General features: G+C 48.2%; 1 protein-coding gene across 1 annotated transcript in view; it reads left to right on the plus strand.

The window, feature by feature from the left end:
* The window catches only part of LOC121571602 (BCL-6 corepressor), a 56653-nt gene that overhangs the window by 16887 nt on the left and 20855 nt on the right, over positions 1-18911 (plus strand). The window contains exons 3-10 of the mRNA XM_045212122.1: positions 833-908; positions 2338-3914; positions 3964-5695; positions 7408-7464; positions 8048-8213; positions 9131-9412; positions 10833-11198; positions 15630-15967. Coding sequence (XP_045068057.1) covers positions 833-908; positions 2338-3914; positions 3964-5695; positions 7408-7464; positions 8048-8213; positions 9131-9412; positions 10833-11198; positions 15630-15967 — 4594 coding nt within the window. The remainder of the gene's footprint in view (positions 1-832; positions 909-2337; positions 3915-3963; positions 5696-7407; positions 7465-8047; positions 8214-9130; positions 9413-10832; positions 11199-15629; positions 15968-18911) is intronic.

Raw genomic sequence — 18911 nt, forward strand, 5'->3', positions numbered from 1 at the left:
TCACTCACTCACTCACTCACTCACTCACTCACTCACTCACTCACTCACTCACTCACTCACTCACTCACTCACTCACTCACTCACTCACTGACTGACTGACTGACTGACTGACTTGGCTATATAGGGACCTCTCGCTAGTCGCTACCAGCACTTTCACCATACACAGGTCACGACAAAGTGTGTATTAAGTTCTGACGCTGTGTGTGTGTGAGAGACCGGTTTTGGGCCATTTTCTACTGTGTGGGCTACCTAAGAAGAGAACACTTTCCTAGTCTGGGTTTAGAAATACATGACCATGGAGTTTGTTTATTAATTAGTGTGTGTGTGTGTGTGTACGATCCGTAGCAGAGGTTGAATGGCCTCCCACTGGAGCAGTCTGTGAACTATGATCATCCCTCGCTTAGCTGGCAGGCAGAATGGAGGGAGAGAAAGAGGGAGAGAGAGAGAGAGAGAGGGTCAAGGAGGCCAGAGCGAACAAGTGAAAACGAGTGTTTGGAGAACGTGACTGAATGGCCTGGGCCCCACAATGCACGTTGTCTACTCCCTGGGTGGGGGGGGCTACTTCAGCTGGCGGGCATGTGAGTGTGTGTGTGCGTGTGTTTGTGTGAGAGGGTCGTGATAGATGTTGCTATAGCAGATACATCAAACCCTCTCCCCACCTTTCTGCCCCTCCCACCTCTCTCTCTTTCTCAGCCTGGTGTGTTGCTGGTGCTATTGAAAACTCAAGCCTTTAAGCTTGTCATTAACTCGAGCACTGCCACACCACTGTGTGTGTGTGTGTGTGTGTGTGTGTGTGTACAAAAGATTCTGACCATGTGTTTTCTCTTTCTAGGAGAGTACCTGTTAGTGATGCGGGGACCCAGAGAAACCTGGATTTAAGAGAAGGCAACCACATCACACAAAGCATGGTGCGTCATCCGTGTATGAGATGTGTATTAGTGTTATAACACTGTTTATAATAAGGTTAAGCGACGTTAACCATAGCCTCATACCTCACACAAGTAAAGTCATACCGTGTGTGTATACTGTAACATGCTACAGGTGTATAAGGCAAGTTGAAGAGGTGTATAACCAGTTGAAGAGTGGTGTATAACAAGTTGAAGAGGTGTATAACCAGTTGAAGAGTGGTGTATAACAAGTTGAAGAGGTCTATAACCAGTTGAAGAGTGGTGTATAACAAGTTGAAGAGGTGTATAACCAGTTGAAGAGTGGTGTATAACTAGTTGAAGAGGTGTATAACCAGTTGAAGAGTGGTGTATAACTAGTTGAAGAGGTGTATAACGAGTTGAAGAGTGGTGTATAACTAGTTGAAGAGGTGTATAACCAGTTGAAGAGTGGTGTATAACCAGTTGAAGAGTGGTGTATAACTAGTTGAAGAGGTGTATAACCAGTTGAAGAGTGGTGTATAACTAGTTGAAGAGGTGTATAACCAGTTGAAGAGTGGTGTATAACCAGTTGAAGAGTGGTGTATAACTAGTTGAAGAGTGGTGTATAACAAGTTGAAGAGTGGTGTATAACCAGTTGAAGAGTGGTGTATAACCAGTTGAAGAGTGGTGTATAACCAGTTGAAGAGTGGTGTATAACCAGTTGAAGAGTGGTGTATAACCAGTTGAAGAGTGGTGTATAACCAGTTGAAGAGTGGTGTATAACCAGTTGAAGAGTGGTGTATAATCAGTTGAAGAGTGGTGTATAACCAGTTGAAGAGTGGTGTATAACCAGTTGAAGAGTGGTGTATAACCAGTTGAAGAGTGGTGTATAACCAGTTGAAGAGTGGTGTATAACCAGTTGAAGAGTGGTGTATAACCAGTTGAAGAGTGGTGTATAACCAGTTGAAGAGTGGTGTATAATCAGTTGAAGAGTGGTGTATAACCAGTTGAAGAGTGGTGTATAACCAGTTGAAGAGTGGTGTATAACCAGTTGAAGAGTGGTGTATAACCAGTTGAAGAGTGGTGTATAATCAGTTGAAGAGTGGTGTATAACCAGTTGAAGAGTGGTGTATAACCAGTTGAAGAGTGGTGTATAACCAGTTGAAGAGTGGTGTATAACCAGTTGAAGAGTGGTGTATAACCAGTTGAATAGGTGTAAACCTTGTGTATTATGTGTATAATATTGTTTATCATCAAATCAAATTATTTATTGAGCACATTTCTTCCAGGGGATGCATTTCAAAGTGATAAACAAGTTGGGAAAGTTAAAAACGAGACAAATTAAAATAATAAAACAATAAACAGTGCACCTGAGAGACTAATGCATTAAAATAAATAAAATCAACAAGATATATAAAATTGGATATAACACATTTATAACAGGTTTTAACCTGTGCTATTTCTCCTGTAGGTGGATGCCAGGCTAACCCCCCTGGCCGCCATGGGGATGGACCGCAATGCCTTGATGCGGGAGGGCCTCCGCATGCATGGCGGCGTGGTCTACCCAGGGATCCGAGCGCTGTCGGCCGAGAAGCCCCGCGAGGGGTCCACCGCCCTCAGCTACAACCGGGACGGCATTCCAGACCTCCTCTACAAGCCTGACGTCTCCATGGACAGGAGCAAGCCTACCAACGGCTACCATGACATGTACAAGAGCCCTCCACCAAGCCTTCATAGGGGGCCAGAAGGGCTGGACAGGAGAGGTGTGGGACCTGGGGGGGAGAAGCTCTCAGAGCTGGGCCTGGGGGGTGCTGGTGCTGGAGCAGGCGGGTACCTGCGTCTGCCCTGGGGGCTGAGCCGGGGGCTGTACCCCGAGGCGGGCCTCTACCCCTATATGGACTCTTCCAAGTATGCGGCCCTCAGCATGTACAAGGCCCAGTTCCTCAATCAGCCCAGCCCCTACCTGCCCCAGCACCTGGCCTACCAGTCCCTCTGTGCCTCCCAGGGGGGTAACATGAACCCTGCTGCTGCCTCCGCCGCCGAGAGGCTCTACTACATGCCCCCCTACCCCCCGTCCCCCATCTCCTCCCCCCTGGTGGGGTCTCCCATGAGGATCCCAGCGGTATCGGTGGCCCCCACCTCCATGGTGCACTGCCAGGAGAAGGGGTTGAGTGTCAGGTCTCGCATCCACCACGAGGGCTCTCCGTTTGGGCAGCAGCTTCACCAGCCTCCCCCTCCACCCCAACACCTTCTCCCCCCCCACACAGACAGAGACCGAGACAGACCCCCCAGCAGGAGCAGTAAGCCCAGTAGACCACCCTCCAACAAAGGAGCCAGTAACAGCAGTGGTAGTAGTAGTAGTAGTGGTGGTAGCAGTGGTGGGAGTAATAGTAATAGTAGTAGCCTTCCCATTGATTCCTCCCCTCGCGCCTCTTCTCGCCTCCCCCAGCCTGCTCCTCCCCTGCCTCCCCCTCACATCGACAGCACCTTGGACCTACAGAGGCCAGTCTCTAGAATAGTACCATCATCTTCCTCCTCCTCCTCTTCCTCCTCCTCTTCCCAGACGATGCCTCACCCGTTCTATGTGAGCAGCATGGCTCCAGAGCACCCCTCCCCCGCCCGGCCCAGCCCCCACAAACCCAAACCCAGGGATGGGGCATTGGATCACAGGGCTGGGGGATGTGAGAAGAGACCCAGTCAGTCCCCTTCTAAACTATCCTCTGAGCGGCCAGCCCCACTGAACCAGCCCCCGACTACCAAAGACCCAGCAGACCCAAAGCCTCTGGACCTCTCTGGAAGGCTGCTGGAGTTAGGCCTGCCTCCTAACGGCTTCCCTGTGAAGATGGAGACTCTGGGGTCCCCGGGGCCTCGGTACGGACATCCCCCGAGCCGGGAGCGCCTGAAAGAGACCCTCTCCCTCTCACCCCCCTCCCAACCCTGCCACTCCCCCTCAGTGGTCAGCAGCACTTCCTCCAAAGCCCCAGAGATGATCAGCACTTTGCACTCCTCCTGGGTGGTGCCCACCCTTACACCCTCCTCCACCATTGGGTCCACCCACGCACACCCCCCACCCCCCAGCCCTGTCCTCATCCCCCAGGCCCAGCCCAGACACCCAAGGGAAAGGCTCCTCTCCCTCCGTCATCAAACACAAGGCTCTGGAGAGAGTCCTGCCCCAGCCCCAGCAACGCAGCCCATCCTGCCCCAGGGTAGGAGAGCCAAATACTACCCCAATACCTTCCAATCTCAATCCTCCTTCCACAATACCCCTGTCCCCCAAACCCAATAATGATTGGCCCAAACACAGCCCCAGCCAATCAGAACGTTCCCCCATGGCCGGCCATCATAGGAACTTCACAGAGAAGCCCCCCAAAGCCCCCAAGAGGGCTGAGACGTCCCAGGAGGTGTCTCCATATAATAAACGTCCCTGTCTAGAGAATGCCAATGGGCACCCACCTAGCCACCTCTACCTGCCCCAGAGCGAGGCCTACCTACCTCACAGCATGGCCTACGCCAACCGATACCTGCACTACTCTGTACCCGACAGCATGGCCCTCCACTCTCTCCCTCTGCCAGGGAAGGGCCCGGCCTACCCTCACCCCGTCCTGCTTGGCAGTAACAGCCTTTACCCCTCCCACCTGGCAGCCAAACACCCCTTACCCTACCATGCTGGAGAGTACCTCACCTACAACTCCCAGGAGATGGCCCACCCTCTGATGCACACACACCCAGAATCTAAAGCCCAGGAGCGGGTAGATCAGGGGCCCAAGTCCCGTGGCCAGGGCCAGGACAAACCTAGGGGACTCACAGAGGATTTTGGTGGGTCCCACAGGGGCCGGAGTGATGTGGAGACAGGGGAGGGGTCCCATGTGAATCGCAATAAAGATGCAGGGGAGCGGGGAGGGAGCCAGCCCAGAACCCTCTCCTCCTCCAGCACCAGTATTCCTTCCAAAGACAGAATCGTCTGCATTGACCTCGTACACTCCGACACAGATGGAGAGTCTACGCCGACCGCCAACAAGCCGCCACTCCCTGTCATCGTTCCCATCGCCAGGGGCAACCAACACAAGTGTGGCCAAAGCATGAGGGAAGTGAAGCTGGAGCCAGAACACCAACTGCATCATCATCATCTTCTTCATCATCATCTTCATCACCACCCCAGCCCAAGCTCCACCCTGAGAACTACCCACACAGACAGACAACCAGAGACCACCTGTATGAGGCCCAGGCCCCTCCAGGAGACGGGCTGTCCGGGTGTGGCCTCTAGCCCACCTCAGGGCTCCCCAGGACTGGTTACTCAGGCCGAGGAGAGCCCTGAGGACCAGAGCCCTTCCTCAGACCCAGGGGACCAGGGGGAGCAGGTCAAAAGCACCTTGCGCTGTGCCCGCACATCTGGGGACCGCACGTCTGGCGACCGCAAGATGGGAGACCGTACTTCTGGAGATTATGACCGCACAGCAGTAGACCGTACAACTGGGGATCGTGGCCGCATGTCTGGCGACCGCACGTCTAGACATTGCACATCATCTTGCGACCGCCCATCTGGAGAGGAGAGAGAAGAGATGGACAGACAAACTTTCTCCCAACCCATCCATCGCTACATGGACCTGGGGAAGGAGAGTGAAAGAGAAGGAGGGAGCGTTGGAGACACAGAGGAGTCACATGGAGAGGGGGATGAGGACGAAGAGGGTGGACGAAGAGGCTCACGGAGGACCAGCCTGACCAAGAGGATCGCTAACTCTTCAGGCTACGTGGGCGACCGCATCAAATGTGTCACCACCGAGCTGTATGCAGACTCTAGCAAGCTGAGTCGGGAACAGCGAGCCCTGCAGGTGAGTTGAGAGAACTGCGGCCGTAGTTGGGTTAGGGTGGCGGGCAGCAACTGTGGATGTGATGATAAACATGACCCATTTATCTGAAGCCTTTTACAGTTTACATTTCAGTTCCCATGTGGTCCATGCAGGAATCAAACCCACTACTCTGGTCAATTCTGCCACTCATTTTAGCGGGTCATAGCAGGTCCTTGTAGTTTGGAGAGACAATATGTCTTCATATAGATGTCTTAGAATCAGACTATGTATCAGACACCTGCTCCCCCTATCTGAACTAGGGCGGGGTTAGTCCAGAGTTATAGGCTTATCCCAGCCCTTAGCTGTTGCCTCAGAGTTTATGAGAGGACATTTTAAGCCTGTTGACAGTCAGTGATAGGTTAACCTAGCCCTGTGAGTTGTCTAGGCAACAATGGTTAAGTTGTTAGCGTGCTCTGCTCTGGGGGGGGGGGGGGTAGCCTCTTGCTGTGCTTAACCCCAAGGTGAGCCAGAGGGGCTGAAAGGTGGATGGATGGGGTTCCTTGTTTATAAAGTCCCCTCCACCCTTCCAACCACCCCCCACCCACCCTGGCCTTGTCCAAGGTCACACATCCCTCCCCAATGGCTATTAGTGCCTGGCTTCTCACACACGCACACACACACATTGAACACATGGACAAACACACGCATGCTATATACTCAAACACTGATTCAGTGCTGCACGATTGAACCCATTCCACCTGTGCTGCATTATTGAGTGATCATCCACTGCATCTACTTTTCTACTTATTAAAGACCAACATCAGTGGTTCTAGTTAGATTAGATTAAAAACACATGTGTATACCATTTCTGGCTAGACACACACACCTATTATGGTGTATCTGAATAAGGCAGAGGCACATTTATGTTACTGGTTGGTTCCACCCGTCTGTCCATATGTTGTGAACATGCCTTTGAACCATCTGGTTATGATTGCTGATACAGAGCTGGAAAAAAAAGCTTTCAAATGCTAGATTTCTGCACGTTTACTATCATCTTAATAACTCAATTAAGTTATATTATATACACACAATTCCCCCATTGTAATTAAAAAATCAGTTCAGAAAACAAGGGTTTGATAGTTTTATAATGTGTTTATAGATCGACTCACTGGTTTGATTTGACTATGTTTGTGTGTGCTTGGTGGGACTGTGGCTACTAGATTTTGTATGTGTATAACAGGGGTGCTTCAATCCCAGCTTCCAGGTCTTCAGTACTACTGGTTTTCCGTCATGGTAGTTAATTGATTGATTGATTATTGTCAATGATTGGCCAATCCTTGATTAGTGGGGAAGAAGAAAAACCAGCAGTTCTGTGGACCCAGAGGCCTGGAGTTGAGAAAGGGGGTTGCAAAGACGTGGAGAAATACATTTTAACATACAATACCTACATGAAATGATGGACAGATATATTGAAATTATGAAAATGATGGACAGATATATTGAAATGATGGACAGATATATTGAAATGATGGACAGATATATTGAAATGATGAACAGATATATTGAAATTATTAACAGATATATTAAAATGATGGACAGATATATTGAAATGATTAACAGATATATTGAAATGATGGACAGATATATTGAAATTATGAACAGATATATTGAAATGATGGACAGATATGAAAATGATGGACAGATATATTGAAATGATGGACAGATATATTGAGCCCCCCGTTCTAATTGCTTAGATGGAAGTCATATCACGAGAGGGGAGTAATATAAGTCAACCTGCAGCTAACTGGGAGGTCAGTTCTTTACATTTCTTTATCACACTCTACCCCTCAGACAGGCTTTCTCTCCCCTTCTGCCCTCTATCAGCTCCCTATTTATTTTTCTCTCACTTGCTCTGTACTGCGTCCTCCTTTTCTCTCTCTCTCGCCCTCCCTCTCTCTCTCTCTCTCTCTCTCTCTCTCTCTCGCCCTCCCTTTCTTTTTTCTCTCTCTCTCCTTCTCTTTCTCCTTCTCTTTCTCTCTCTGTGAGCCTCAGGGCTAGCCGTATGTGTTTCCTAGCTGTGTTCATGTTTCAGGAAGGGAGATGGCAGGAACTAGGGCCCAAGAGCGATCGCATGGACTCACCGTGGCTGACTGCACTAGTCTAACCTAACCGTGTCTGGATGTGCCATGCTTGTTCATTTATCTCTCTCTTTGTTCTGTTTTGTTTTGGCCTCCTTTTTTGACACAATGTGATCTTGTTGTTTGCTTCGGTAGTCGTTCAGCCCAGATTGAGGTTTAGAGAGGTGTGTGCGGCGCGGGCTAGACGGTTAGTGGGTTTCATGGCTGTTTTCTCTGTGTGTGTCTCTGTGTATGTTGTGTGTGTGTGTGTGTTTAGCGGGCGATGATGCGGTTCTCGGAGCTGGAGCTGAAGGAGAAGGAGTGCGGGGGTGTGTGTGTGTCTGCGTCGACAGCGGTAGCAGGACAGGAGTTGGCAGACCGCCAGCGGAGAGAGAGAGACTGGGAACACTGCCAACACACCGCCAGGCAGGGAGAGAGCGAGGGTGAGTAACCCAATGCGCACACACACACACACACATGCACACACACTTACAGCAAAACTCAGCTAGGCAGGGTTTGGTCACAACACACACACACACAGTGAGAGAACGAGAGAGACATGGGGAGAGAGTCTTATTTTTAAGGAGCATTTTGTGCTTATCTGTGTGGAGAGAGGATAAAGAGGATGAGGCAGAGATCGAGTGAATGGCGGAGAGGAGGAGGGGGAGAGCTGAGGGGTGAGCCAAAGCAAGTTATAGAGAGGGAAGAGGAATAGTTAGTGAGTGAAAGCGAATGGGAGAGAAGAATGGGAGTGAGCGAGGAATAGAGAGTGTGCCAGAGAAAGAGAGGGAGAGAGTGCGAGGGAGGGAAAGAGAGAGAGAGCAAGAGGGATGGAGGGGGGGTTACTTGTGTTGGCGGGGAGCCCAGCTGTGTATTGAAGCGAGCCCTGGACTGACGTGGGAGCCTAATTATGGCAGAGAGAGGGAGAGAAAGGGAGAGCGAGCGTCACGCTCAGTGTGGGAAGGGCGTGGCAGGGTCATGCCAGGGGGTGGATGGGGGAGGAGAGAGGGAGAGAATGGAGTGTTTTCGTCCTAAATAAAAATAAATCCTCTTGTTCCCTCCCTCTCTCTCTTTCTCCCTCTCTCCCTCTTTTCCATAGTGGCAGCGCCGGTGTGAATGGTTAGACTGTTAGCTCCACTGACACTCTTTACACCATCAAAGTTTTATAGCCTGTCTTTAGAAGAGAATAAACGTTGGCTGCTGTTTAACAGCCCTTCTCTCACTCTTTCTCCTCCTCTCTTTCTCTCGCTTTCCCTCACTCTCTCGGCACCCTCCATCTCTCCCCTCTCTCCATGGCTTCTTTCTCCTCCGCTTCCCCCCCTTTCCTTCTCTCCACTCTCGGTCTTCCTCCCTGGTTTAGGTGGAAGGCAGGACTATGGGAACAACAGAGTCCCAGTCCTACAGAGGTGTGGGGGCCAGAGGGAGAGCCTGTACCCAGGACAGGAGGCCTGGGAGGGGGCTAGAGATGGTGCTAGAGAGGGCGAGGGTTGGCGATGTTCACCCCCAGTACTGGCACCGGCAGACGGGCACCCCCAGGAGAAGGGTGTGCAGGGCATGGTAGCCATTAGGAAACACACACACAGCCTACAGAAGGGAGAGGAGGAAGGAGAAAATAGCTCAGAGAAGGCCAGGATGACTTCAGGTGAGTGTGGGGGATGTAGTTTTCTCTTATCGACCCGTGTCAATGTGGCTCTTTCAGCCTTTTCTCTCCATCTCACCCTTTCTCTCTCTCTGTCCCTCCTCTCACCCCTCTCCCTCTGTCCCTCCTCTCACCCCTCTCTCTCTGTCCCTCCTCTCACCCCTCTCTCTCTGTCTCTCTCTCACCCCTCTCTCTCTGTCCCTCCTCTCACCCCTCTCTCTCTGTCCCTCCTCTCACCCCTCTCTCTCTGTCCCTCCTCTCACCCCCTCTCTCTCTGCCCCTCCTCTCACCCCTCTCTCTCTGCCCCTCCTCTCACCCCTCTCTCTCTGTCCCTCCTCTCACCCCTCTCTCTCTGCCCCTCCTCTCACCCCTCTCTCTCTGCCCCTCCTCTCACCCCTCTCTCTCTGTCCCTCCTCTCACCCCTCTCTCTCTGCCCCTCCTCTCACCCCTCTCTCTCTGTCCCTCCTCTCACCCCTCTCTCTGCCCCTCCTCTCACCCCTCTCTCTCTGTCCCTCCTCTCACCCCTCTCTCTCTCTCCCTCCTCTCACCCCTCTCTCTGTCCCTCCTCTCACCCCTCTCTCTTTGCCTCATCACCGTAGGTGTCCAATCTCTCTTGCTCTGTCTGGCTCTCTCTCCCCCCTCCATCTCTGTTCCCTCTCTCTTTCAACCCTCTGTCTGTTCCAACCCTCTCTCCTTTTTCTCCCACAACCATTGTCCTTCATTTCTCTTTCTCTCTGTCCCATCCCTCTCTCTGTGTGGCAGCCAGTTCAGTGAAGATAGAGCATGAGCGAGAGAGAACACACAAGAGGAGAGGAGAGGAGTGAGAGAAGTGTTTAATCCTGTCTTTGAGAGAGAGAGAGGGAGAAGGGAGGGAGCAGGACAGCCATTCTCTCCATTCCTCTACCACTACCTTCAAAGCTGCTCTTTTCTTTTCATATCCTTTCTTTCTTCCCTTGCGTGTTTGGGTTTCTGTTCTTTTTCCCCTTTTCTTTTGGCATGTGGTTGCACTCGCTCTCCCAGTGCTGGCAGGCGAGAGGGCTATTCCTCCCTGGGGCATTTGAGAACCCCCCCCCCACTTCTCTCTCTCTTTCCGCCCCCTCACTCTCTCTTTCTCTCTCTCTTACACAAACACACAAACACACACACACAAAGGCTTTGCCTATGCTTAAAGTGTAGCTTACATGAGGCTGTACAGCTCATCAGCTTGTGAGAGTGGGCCTTGTGTCTTTTTTGTCTCTATGTGTGTATGTGTGTCCATGCGTGTGTGTGTATGTGTGTATGTGTGTCCATGCATGCGTGTGTCTGTTTATGTTGTACTCCTGTGTCTGTAAGTGTGGGTGTGTCTGTATGTGTCCTATTGTGTGTGTGTGTGTGTGTGTGTGTGTGTTTGTTCTCCAATAATGCCCACTCTCTGGGTCCGTAGATGTGTGTGTGCTGTGGGGCAGTGAGCAACCTACGGCTCCTACTACTAATGATGATGATGATGATGATGAAGAGGTGAGGAAGCTGAAGGTGTGTATCGAGCTGAAGGGGCTCCACCTCCGCAAGCCCACCGCTTCCTCCCCCGAGAGGCCAGAGGTCAAAGAGGAGAGGACATGGTCATCACATCACAGTCCCTCCTTCCTGCCCCGGCCACTACCCCCGACCCCAACCTGGACCCCAGCCCATGCCCCGCCCACTCAGGACAGGAAGTTCAAGGTTGACCCGGAAGTGAAACCTCTGTCACAGAAGCCAGAGATCACGAAGAGTTGGGCCAGAGAGATGCTGGCTAATGGAGACGCTAAACGAGGTAGGCAGTCTGTCTGCAGTCTGTCTGTCCGTCTGAGTTGTCTGATTCTGATTGTCTCTGTGGGGTTGTCCTGTAGCCTTGTCGCCAGTGGTAGTGGGCTTTTACTCCTACTATGTACAGTATGGAGCAGTCTTTAATCAATCAATCAAATGTAATTTATAAAGCCCTTTTTACATCAGCAGATGTCACAAAGTGCTGTACAGAAACCCAGCCTAAAACCCCAAACAGCAAGCAATGCAGATGTAGAAGCACGGTGGCTAGGAAAAACTCCCTAGAAAGGCAGAAACCTAGAGAGGATCTAGGTTCTGAGGGGTGGCCAGTCCCCTTCTGGCTGTGCCGGGTGGAGATTATAACAGTACATTGGATTTTTCTCCAAGATATTCAAACATTCATAGATGACCAGCAGGGTCAAATAATAATCACAGTGGTTGTAGAGGTTGCAACAGGTCAGTACATCAGGAGTAAATGTCACTTGGCTTTTCATAGCCGGGCATTTAGAGGTTGAACTAGCAGGTGCGGTAGAGAGAGAGAGTTGAAAACAGTAGGTCCGGGACAAGGTAGCACGTCCGGTGAACAGGTCAGGGTTCCATAGCCGCAGGCAGAACAGTTGAAACTGGAGCAGCAGCACGACCAGGTGTACTAGGGACAGCCAGGAGTCATCAGGCCAGGTAGTCCTGAGGCATGGTCCTAGGGCTCAGGTCCTCCGGGATGGGAGGGAGAGAGAGAGAATTAGGGGGAGCATACTTAAATTCACACAGGACACCGGATAAGACAGGAGAATAACACCAGATATACACCAGATATAATAGACTAACCCTAGCCCCCCGGTACATAAACTTTACTTTGCAATAAGCTGTTCCATATCTTTTTTTATGTCCTTCGCATCTCCTCAATATCTCCTCTCTGACAGCAGTGTTGAAGCCACAGACAGAAGTTAATCTAGGCTCTCTATGGTTTTGTGATGAGTGTGATAGAAGGAGCAGGCGCAGGAGGGTATTCCATCGTACACAAATAGTGCTGGACAAACGAAACAGGCACAGGGGAAAATCTACCCTGGCAATACAAGGTAACGGTAGCTCCAACAATAACAGGCACAGGGGAAATATCTACCCCGGCAATAACAAGGTACGAGTAGCTCCACCGAGCTACACTACTCTCACAATTAAACAATCACCCACAAGGACAAGGGGGGCAGAGGGAACACTTATACATGGACTAATGAGTGGATAAGAACCAGGTGTGTGTGATTGACAAGACAAGACAAATGGAATGATGAATAATGGAGCGGCAGTGGCTAGTAGGCCGGTGACGACGAACGCCGAAGCCTGCCCAAACAAGGAGGGGAGGCAGCTTCGACGGAGGTCGTGACAGGTTTAGCCTTCAATATCCCTGTGCTTTGTGATGTCACTTCCTCTCTACATTAGCGGCGTAGTCAGCCTGCCAGGGATCAGGGGCTTTCCCAGCAGAGTGGACAGGAAGTGACATAGGAGGACACTTCCTGCTGGGTCCAGAGGGCCTGTGGAGGTCTCTTTAGCGTGTTTAGGGTTTAGAGTGTTAGAGAGGCTGTGTCTGTGGTTAAAACTAACAACTAACGTTCCCACAACTTTAGAGAACGTTCCTTTAAGAGTCTCATTAGGTCAGAACGTAAGATATTAACGTTCCATGGGAACGTTGGAAAAACATTTGTGTCCCCCCCAAAGAATCATTACATATCATGTTACTGTTGCCGAGCCAATCAATGCCCTGATTGGTGAACCACTGATCCATTCACAGCTCTTTGTCTATTGGTAAGGTTAGGGATACTCACACACAGTGCTTTTAAGATAGTTTTGAACTTATATATTTGACACACAGGATTACATTGGGCATGTTCAATTAATCGGTAATTATTATTCAACATGTCCTCAACTGGGATTTGAACTCACAGCCTCTTGGTTCACGGTACGCTGATCTTTACACCTCCATGTCCGTGTAAGGTATCAGTTAATCTGACTATTCCCTCATCATTGATTTTATTTGCTTATTTCAGCAATTTAAGGGCTTTCTGTATAGTTGTCTAATGTTGGTGGGCCATATATTTTAATGATACTCCTGAATCATTATGATCAATAAAATATTTTCTTGAGTGTACTTTTAACAGAGCTGAGATTTATTTCAGAGTGCATTCACCCTATTGGTTACACCTATCAAGTTGTTTCAGTGCCTAGGGAAGCGGGGTTTGTTCTGGACAAGGCCTACCTATACTGATCCAATAAGCACTTGCTTGAGAGATATCCCTTATTGGGACAGTGGTGAGGGCATTTGTCATTGGTGCTGGTGGCTTGGGTTCGAGACCCGCTATGGGAGTCACCCTACTCTCACATTCTTAGCAATATACTCTATGTTAATGTCATTATTTGGCAACAGTTACAACACACCGATCTGATCGAATTAAAATGAGTTTCTCATTGAAAGATGGGAATCTGTAGGATTACGCCTTGAGCATGAATTATAACCACATTTCCACTACCTCTCATAAGTTATCAGTATTTGTTAATTCTATATAGCTGAGCATCTCTCCACTGTCTTCTTGAAATCAACACCACATACCATGTATGTCAAGTGATTCTGTTGCAGTTGGTCTGTTTTTCCACGTTAAAGCTTGGAGATGGAACTCTGTGTTGTGCATTGTTTTGGTACAACTGGCATAATCATTGCTTAAATGGCAAATGTGAGAAAGTAAAGACATGCTACTGTAAATATACACATTTCTGATATTCTGAGAATATGGCAACCTAGGTATATTTCTATCAGAAGCAACACCACCACCTGGGCCATGTTTTGGCAACACATTGGAATGTTCCAGATAGAAATGCAATGTGAGCTGATGTGATTCCTAATCAGAGACATGTTTGTTCTACATGATATATGTGGCGTGGATTTCAAAAAGATGATAGAGCGTTGTCTTGTAGATGCTCAGCTATCGAGAATTCTACCGATTCCCATCTTTCAATTAGATACTTATTTTAATTAGATCAGATAGGTGTGTTGTAACTGTTGCCAAATAATGACATTAACATACAGTATATTGCTAAGAATGTGAGAGTAGGGTGACTCCCCTAGCAGGTCTTGAACCCGGGCCACCAGCACCAATGATAAACACACTAACCACTGTCCCAATAAGGGATAGCTCTATGGCATGTGCTTATTGGGCCAGTATAGGTAGGCCCTGTCCAGAACAAACCCTAACCCCTCCTCCCTAGGCACTTGTGTAGATCTGAAACAACTTGATATGTGTAAGCAATAGGGTGAATGCATTTTGAAGTAAATCTCATCTCTGTAAAAGTACACTTAAGGGAAATTGAGGAGTATCATTAAAACAGGTATATATGGCCCACCAACATTAGATAACAATACAGAAAGCCCTTACATTTTATAAATAAATACAATTAATAATGAGAGAATAGTCAGATTAACTGGTAACTGGCACAGACATGATGGTGTAGCAGGAATATCTGAATGTGTGTGTGTGTGTGTGTGTGTGAGCCTGTGTGTGAGCCTGTGTGTGTGTGAGTGAGAGCACGTGCACATGCCTTTTAGAAATATGGGGGCAGGTGTAGTGTGACTAACGTGTGATGAATGACTGTTTCCCTTCAAGGCCAGTCAAATAGAGAGAGAAAAACAAAGAGAGAGAGAAAGACAGAGAGAGAGTGTTAAACTAGGGCTTTCCCCGTGCTCACACCACAGTTGAGAAAAAGTGTGAGATGAATATACTAAGAAAGAGAGAGGGATTAAAGAAGGAGAGTAAGAAAGGGTATTACCTGCTGTCTTGATGATTCCGTGGTAACCAGAGAGTATGATTGACAGCGAGGCGTCGCCCTCCTCCGACCTATTTAATTACAGCACTACGGCAACCACTGTCCTGGGTTAATGAGGCGTAATATTCCACCACTGTGTGTACGGGTGAGTGTGTCTACTGGTGTGGGTGTGACTGATGTATGTACGGGTGAGTGTATTGGGGGGAGCTTTAAGAGACAGTGTGTGTGTAATGTGTTTTCCAGGGAAGAAAATATTTAGACTTGTAGGCCAACCACCCTCACCCTCCAGCCATTGTAATTTCAAGGACATTTTTTAAAATGTCCATCATGGGTACTTCTTCACTGTGTGTGTGAGGTTGAAAAAAGACAGTGGGAATTGCATTTACTCATTACTCAAACTGAGAGTGCCTCTACAATGTGTTTGTGTGTGTGTGTGCTTGTGTGTGTGTGTGTGTGTGTGCGCGCGCGCTCCCAGACAGAGATATTCATCCTCATTAATAAATCAGCAGACGTAGAGAGCTAGTCGAGCTTTACCTCTGCACCCCTATCCTTCAGTCTCTCTTTCACAGTGAATGTCTTTCTCTTCCTTTCTAAACTTACATTCTTTCTCTCCCTCTCTCTCTCTGTCCTGTAGTTGGACTGCTCCCTTCGACCCAGCAGAGGGACAGATCTGCCCCCCAGGGGCCCCTCATGGGGCCAGGCTGTGACTGGGGATCCAAGGAGCCCAGGAGAGGAGGGCTGGGGGTGAAGACTGAGGGTCAGTGCCCCCCCTCCTCGGCCCCTGAGCCCCCCACCGAAGACACCGCCTCTCTCAAGCCCCGTCGTCATAGTGACACGGACAAACCCAAGGGCAAGCGGCCGTGCAAGACCAAACACACCAGCCAGAGAGAGAGGGAGCGGAGGAGAGAGCTGCTGAATGGCAGCAGCAACCAACATGGAAGCACTGATCTGGGAGCAGCTTTGGAGGACAAGGTGAGTGTGGTGGAGTCATTGGCGTTTCAGTGTTAACAGGTCTGGTGTCTGATTTAACAGGCTAGAATGGGCCTGGGAGAGACGGTGAGATAAATTACAGAGACAGTGGATCGAGGAGGGTCGGTCCACCTCAAAAAGCACAAGAAAGAGGATTTCGACACCCACCATCTCAGATTATTCTGAAATCGTTTCTGTAGTTAGTAACAGATACTATTAGCGTTCCTGAAATGTTATTTTGTTGAAATATAATTTGATCTCTGAGAAATTAAGCTAATCGATTGCACCCAAATTGGCCATTTTAATTTATAGGATTCAGATAATATGCAATAAATATATTACCCAACATCCAATTTGGATCAAACTTCTTCCTACCAATGAGTAAGACATGAGGAATAAATAAAAAGAAAAGGTCAAAAACCACCCACGGACCCCCCACACCCCACACCCAATGCAAAAGCCATCCCAACAACCAGTTCTCTATGTTTGACAAGTAGTATGAAGCTGTGGCTTGTCGTATTGCTTTTCCATACTATGTAATGCATTCCCTGTGAATCTGGTGATGTTTTTTTCCCCTGTTCAGAGAAATTAGCCATTGAAGTCGCTTTGCATTATTTAGCATAAAGTAGTGTGAAAGTAACAGATTTTGACCACTAGATGCCACTGTTCCTGCTATACCACCACACTCTTTATCAATTTTGCTGGTCTCTTGTGTTCATTAACTAGATCACAACATTTCCTTTGCAACTTTGGGTAGAAAACCAATAGATCTGTCTCATTATGAAAATAAATTGTGTGGTCATCCTCACAATTCAAGCCAGTCCTCCATGAAAACAATTCCGTTTGTCTTAATAGCAACCTAATCCTTCAACCCAACTATCCTTTTTATTTTAATTTTTTCTATATTTTATTTTTTCCCCTTTTTCTCCCCAATTTCATGATATCCAATTGCGATCCAATTACGTTTTTGTCTCATCGCTGCAACTCCCCAACGGGCTTGGGAGAGGCGAAGGTCGAGTCATGCGTCCTCCGAAACATGACCCGCCAAGCCGTGCTTCTTAACACCTGCTTGCTTAACCCGGAAGCCAGTTGCACCAATGTGTCGGAGGAAACACCGTTCAACTGACAACCAAAGTCAGCTTGCAGGCGCCCAGCCTGCCACAAGGAGTCGCTAGAGCGCGATGAGCCAAGTAAAACCCCACCTGCCAAACCCTCCCCTAACCTGGACAACGCTATGCCAATTGGTTTTGTACCCAAAGTTGCAAAGGAAATGTTGTGATCTATTTAATATACACAAGAGACCAGCAAAATTGATGAGTGTTGCGGTTTAGCAGGAACAGCGGCATCTAGTGGTCAAAACCTAGTACTTTCACACTAATTTATGGTAAATAATGCAAGCGACTTCGATGACTAATTTCTCTGAACAGGAGAAAAAAACATAATCAGAAGGAATACATTACATAGTATGGAGAAACAATACTCCAAGCCACAGCTTCATACTATTTGTCAAACATAGAGAACTGATACTGTATACTGGCTGTTGGCGTGGGATTGGCATGGGGTGTGGGGGGGTCCGTGGGTGGGTTTTGAATTTTTAGGGGGATTCCTCATGTCTTAAATCAGATGTTGGGTACTATATTTATTGAATATTATCTGAATCCTATAAATTACATGAAAATTGACAATTTGGGCGCAATCAATTAGCTTAATTTCTCCAAGATAAAATTTAATTTCAACAAAATAATGTTTCAGAAACAACAATCCTACCTGTTTCTAACTACAAAAACAATTTCAGAACAATCTGAGATGGTGGATGTCATGGGTTGCTGAAATTACATGGAATAGAGAGACTGAGAGGGAGAAGGGGGAATGAGAGAGAGAAAGGGATTAAATATGTTTACGATGTTTAGAGTGCTGCTGCTGCTCTGACATCTTCCTGCCCTGGAAAACTCCCTGTGGATTGTGTTTTTGTGTGTGTATGTTTGTGTGTGTGTGTGTTGTTGTTCTGTGTGTGTGTGTTTTTTGTGTGTATTACACTTCTTTGACATAGGATTCAAGGTATTTTGCCTGTAAAAACAATTGGGCAATGTTTCTTTCAAACAGCCCTAATTTTACCTCTCTTATCGGTATTCACCTTTTATATAGCCATTTCGTTTACCAGCAAGGAGCAAGAGACATTCAACTTTGACCCTGTTTTTATGACCATTGTCATGGTAACCTGACAGCTGCATGTTCTAGATTCCTTCGTTTAAATTCAGACCTTCCACTGCTTTAATTTCTTCACATTCACAACAGTAAGTTAGCAGCTTGCCATAGCCCGAGAAGCCGGTGTTTGGAGGATATATTGGCACGGGAGTTGTTAGGCCCAAGAAGAAGTCGAGGGCCGGAAAACCATGCCAATATATCCTCCAAACACCGGCTTCGAGGGCATTATCACTTCTATAAAACGGGTTACCAACATATTCAAATAATGATTGACATATTTTCATTAAAAATGTTATTTTGATGAATTTATTCGTACTATTTCATCCTTCCACAAGATATAGTCCCAACACTGAAGCACGTAGGGATCGTCGGGCTCACAAGCAGACTAAATGCTGCTTCACATTCACACACAGACACTCTCGCTTTAGGGTTGCTACCCAAGCCGGCTGGTCGTTCGTTCTATCGGTTCGGTTGCCAGAGACACGACCCAGTCGTTCAGTCTTTTTGTTCTGTATCTATGGACGTGACCCAGTCCTTCGTTCTAAATGTTCCATTGCCATACTGGGTGGCAACGTTCTTATCCCTTGCTTACTAGCTAGCCAACTACGGCTAACTTACAGTCACGTCAAACAGTGCAGCCAGAATAACAACATTAGCTGCATTTGCATTTGTTTAAGCTGTTTTCTAGTAACATTTATTTTGACCTATCCATAACAATGAGCTAATGAGTAATGATTTCGCC

Source organism: Coregonus clupeaformis, chromosome 40 (genome assembly GCF_020615455.1).
Source record: "Coregonus clupeaformis isolate EN_2021a chromosome 40, ASM2061545v1, whole genome shotgun sequence".
NCBI classification, from domain to species: Eukaryota; Metazoa; Chordata; class Actinopteri; order Salmoniformes; family Salmonidae; genus Coregonus; species Coregonus clupeaformis.